Source organism: Pseudoliparis swirei, chromosome 13, assembly GCF_029220125.1.
Source record: "Pseudoliparis swirei isolate HS2019 ecotype Mariana Trench chromosome 13, NWPU_hadal_v1, whole genome shotgun sequence".
NCBI lineage: Eukaryota > Metazoa > Chordata > Actinopteri > Perciformes > Liparidae > Pseudoliparis > Pseudoliparis swirei.
Genome location: NC_079400.1, coordinates 16,534,345 through 16,538,612, shown reverse-complemented (window position 1 = coordinate 16,538,612; position 4,268 = coordinate 16,534,345). Strand labels below are relative to the sequence as shown.

The window sequence follows — 4,268 nt, the reverse complement described above, 5'->3', positions numbered from 1 at the left end:
TTCTTTTGAATGCGCATAGTGCTCTGCGCAAGCTTTAGTGTAACCCAAAGTTATCGAGATTGAAAGAAAGTGATCTAAATCATTGATTTAATTACTACAACATGTTCAAACTACATGTTCTCTTTTAGAAGCAGCACTACTTAAGTACCCGTCATGAATTTGAGTACTATGAAAAGCGCTATAGAAATTGTATGTATTATTATTATTATTATTAATAATTAATAACACATAACAAAAGGCGTTTTGACAACAGCCTGTTCATAAAGGGGCTAGACACACAATATGCAATTTCACAACTTTATTCAATTGACAAGAAGGCAGAAGGTGAATTAATTACATGGATGTGATACTGGTTCAGGAAGCACCACAGTGCAGTCGTTCTATTTCAAACAAATATTATCATAGTGGTTCTGAATATAAACACATATTTACAGCCTTCGACGTTTTTGTACAAATCCATATAAATATGACCTGAGTTTTCTTTTCTTTTTTGGGGGGGACGCGCTCCAAACATTTTTATTTGAATGCAGCATGGATTACACGCACAGTTGTGTGATTATTCGGTGTGTGGTTATAGCTACTTGTTTAAAAAAAAAAAAAAAAAACCTTGCATATTCGTTTTTACAAAAGGAGTGAAAGAAATACAACAGAAGCGATAAATAATTTAAAAAAACACGCCAGATGTCCGTTAAATATGCTGCCACAGGTGATAAAAAAAAATCCCTTATGTGCTTTGCGAATGGAAACCCAAAGTTCTGAAACTGTTTTTTTTTATCATCCAGATAACCCAGAGCAACGTTTCCCTTCAGGCCTGCTTCCCGGTCCAGTCGACCGTCGCTCGTTCAGAGTCATTGAGGAGAGACACTTCGGGTTTTTTTAGGAGAAAAAATCTGCTGAGTCTTTTGTTAATACACAGATCCCACACTTTGCTGTGGGACTGGGTGGTGCACGGTGCCCGGGTGCTGTATGTGGGATCCCTGCTGGTACCAGTGGTTGTTATAATCCTCCAGGTATGGCGGCGACGAGCTGTGAGTCGGCTGCGGCACCTGAGGCCTGCTGATGGGGGTGTTCTGCGGGGTGCTGTTGTCCCAGACCGCGGGGGAGGGCGGGGAATTGCAGGCCATGGAGTCGCTGGCGTTGGGACTGTGCTCCAGGGGGACCTCGCCGTTCTTGTACAGCTTCTTGAACTTAGACCTGCGGTTCTGGAACCAGATCTTGACCTGGGAGAGAATACGAGTGTGAACATTAATTTAAAATTAAAATAAATAAGTATAAATGTATCAATATTCATCATTCTACGTTTAAAAATAATTTTAAAAAGAGTGAGTGCCGTGCGTAATTGGATAATTGCGCATCTTTGGATCATTACGCATATTTGGATAATTACAGTACAAATTGTTTGCTGTAATTGTGACGCCACTGACTCATAGTACTGTCTACACGTATTGATGACTTGGATAATATCGGCTGTTCCAGCGGGTCGGGCAGTTCACCTGCGTCTGGGTGAGGCCGAGCTGAGCCGCAAGCTCGGCTCTCTCGGGTAGCGCGAGGTACTGCGCCTTCTGGAAACGCCTCTGCAGAGCCGCGAGCTGGTAGCTGGAGTAGATCGTTCTCGGCTTGCGGATCTTTTTCGGTTTTCCATTCACCATGCGGACCTCGGGCTCTGGCTCTTCTTTCACTGAAATGAACAACAACATGTTTGGATGAATAAGAGCATCAATATCATCAAAGAACGCCCATTAAGTGTAACACATTGAGCAATATGGAATATAGCATCTCTACAACATAATCTATGAAACACACATATACATATGTTATGTTTAAAGTTGCTTATGGCACAATTACTTCAAAGTTAAAACTATAGTTTGACAACTTCAAAAAGCAAATATCACAAAATCAAATCATCAAAACGAGAAGATATGACGTATCTCGTGAAATGTCCATTCATGGAAAGCCATGTGTTGACATATTAAAATCGACATATTACAATCAAACCGTCATTATTTTATGACCAGCTATTAATAGATATATGGATGTTGTTAAAACATTAATAGAGCCGGTATTGGCGACATGAGCATATGTTATTATTAAATCAAATAGACATACACGGTCACATGTCTGGGTGTAGAAAACATAAAATAAGAATGAGATTTGATTTAAGTCAGAATATAATATTTAACATTTTCCCAAAAACTATAGGACAATTTATTTAAAAACACACACACACACACACACACACACACACACACACACACACACACACACACACACACACACACAACAGACGATCCACCAGAGAAAATATGATGAATAAAATGTAAAATGTAGCTAGTAGTATACAGTTTGATTTCATATTCAAATCACTGCTCTTTTTCGAGACCTATCTCTTATCCCAAACAAGTGTCTCGACCTCACGCGCACAATCGGAGTGAAACACGACACACGCACACATGCACGATGCTCATCTGGACATGTACCTGAGCTCGGAGGAGAGGGCTGCTGGTGATCTCTGTTGTAATGTCCGAACTGCCGGAAGCCATTTGTGTAAGGGTATTCAGATTTGGTCGCGTACGCTCCAGCGGCTCCCATTCCGTTCAGGTTAAACTGATGGTGGTAAGAGTTCATGGGCTGTCCGTACGCCTGACTCTGATAGTATTCGTGATGGCTCGGACCCGTCTGTCCGCTGTAGTAGCCCATGTCCGTCACGGAAGACTCGGGGAGAGTGGGAGAGTCCTTGGAGTTCGGGTGGCAACTCATAGATCCTGGTAGGTCGGTCAAAATACTCGCTATCTTCTTGTCGTACGTCTGCCCCGCGCTCATGTTGAAGCAGCCTTCCAGAGTAAAGAAAGCCCACCGGGTGGATCCTCTTTTTTGTTGATGTTGTGGAGTGCGGAAAGCAAAATCGCAATAAAGAACTGGTTGTGGGCGCGCGCTCTTGTTAGATTTTTTTTTGATTTTTGTAAATCTTATAGTCCACCGAAAGTCTCCCGGCTGCAGTAACTTGGTTGTGGCATCGCTCAGCTTCTGTGACACAGAGTTATAGAAAGCTGGACTGGAACCTGCCTTCCCATTGGCTCCCCCCCCCCCTCCTCCTCCTCTTACGCTCAAGACGAAGTCCTGGTGAGACCCAGCCTTCAGCCAAGAGCGCATATGGCACGCACACTTTCAGCCCCCCACCCCTTTTACCTGTTCACTAGTTAAACATGCAGCAATGAAGAAGAAAAAACTACTGCTAAGTCCAGTTTTTGTTCTCAACATCCGTAACATCTACTGGCACCAAGGCACCACAACACAATAGCGTCCCCGGAGTCTTTCTATAAAGTCTAATCCCGCAGCCAGACCGTCTCCTTAATGTTTTATGCAATGTTTTCTTAAGAGTGCCTCGAGATCCCACCAGATTCAGCCCATTGAAAGGCGGCCAGCCGGCATCCTATTGTCATTCATAGGAGTTGTCGGACAGTGAACTTTAGGTGAAAGAGATGGAAAGAGATATGTAAAAGACTCGTTCAACTGATATGGCCTGCGGGGTAAATTCCTCTGCACTGTCCGTGTTGAGTGCGCGCGGTTGTGTGTGTGCGTGTAAAATGCAAATGTTAACAACTTATGTTAGAGAAAGGACTGTATGAATAAAACGGTCCTACTTGCTTCACAGCACATGTAAAGCAGTTCGCATTCAATTGTTTCGTTTTGATTTAATTTATGGAATATTTTGCAGAAGAAAGTGTAATTTTTTTTTTAAATATTAGGTGGATTGTAATTAAAAGAGTGATTCTTTTCTGCCTAGTTTTTGTGCAGCTGGTTCGCTGTCAGCTGAAAGCGTGGTGAGCAGGGCCCCCTGCTGGTTCATCCAGGAAGGGAACTTTTGTTATCGGCCCGCAAAATAGAACAAATGCATCTTCACACTGACGGCGATGAACCACCTGTGTTTTAACGGCTGACACTATTTCCAGTTGTTTAATAAAAAAATGTCATTCACTATAATGTCAAGTTCAAAATAAAAGATATATAAATATATGACAGGTATAACATGCGTTTTCTTTATTTCGCCCCTCATGTCTGATACACTCCTGCCCTCTTCCGGTGAGTGTCTGAAGCGCTTGTGTGAACTTGTAAAGGGCCAGTTCACCTAAATAAGCCACATTTCAATAAAATCTGAAAGAAATCAGGAACTATAACCACCCCTCTAACTATTATGCAAAAATCTCAATCTGTATATAAAACCGTCAAAATAAAAACATGTTCATACAACTTTATGTTTACACTTTATT

General features: G+C 42.1%; 1 protein-coding gene across 1 annotated transcript; it reads right to left on the bottom strand.

Annotated features, from left to right (window-relative positions):
• Window positions 1-283: 283 nt before the first annotated feature.
• dlx3b (distal-less homeobox 3b) lies at window positions 284-2,990 on the bottom strand. Its single transcript, XM_056429676.1, has 3 exons — window positions 2,478-2,990; window positions 1,494-1,678; window positions 284-1,220 (listed from the first exon to the last, which is right to left on the bottom strand). The coding sequence occupies exons 1-3, from the start codon at window positions 2,818-2,820 to the stop codon at window positions 906-908; spliced, it is 843 nt and encodes a 280-aa protein (XP_056285651.1). The 5' UTR covers window positions 2,821-2,990; the 3' UTR covers window positions 284-905.
• Between the last annotated feature and the right edge of the window lie 1,278 nt (window positions 2,991-4,268).

Excerpts from the sequence above, each read along its gene's own strand:
- dlx3b (XM_056429676.1), bottom strand. The coding sequence starts at position 2,820 with ATGAGCGCGGGGCAGACGTACGACAAGAAGATAGCGAGTATTTTGACC. Across the intron at positions 1,679-2,477 it reads GCCCTCTCCTCCGAGCTCAG|TGAAAGAAGAGCCAGAGCCC; the intron begins GTACATGTCCAG and ends TGTTCATTTCAG. Across the intron at positions 1,221-1,493 it reads TCGGCCTCACCCAGACGCAG|GTCAAGATCTGGTTCCAGAA; the intron begins GTGAACTGCCCG and ends ATTCTCTCCCAG.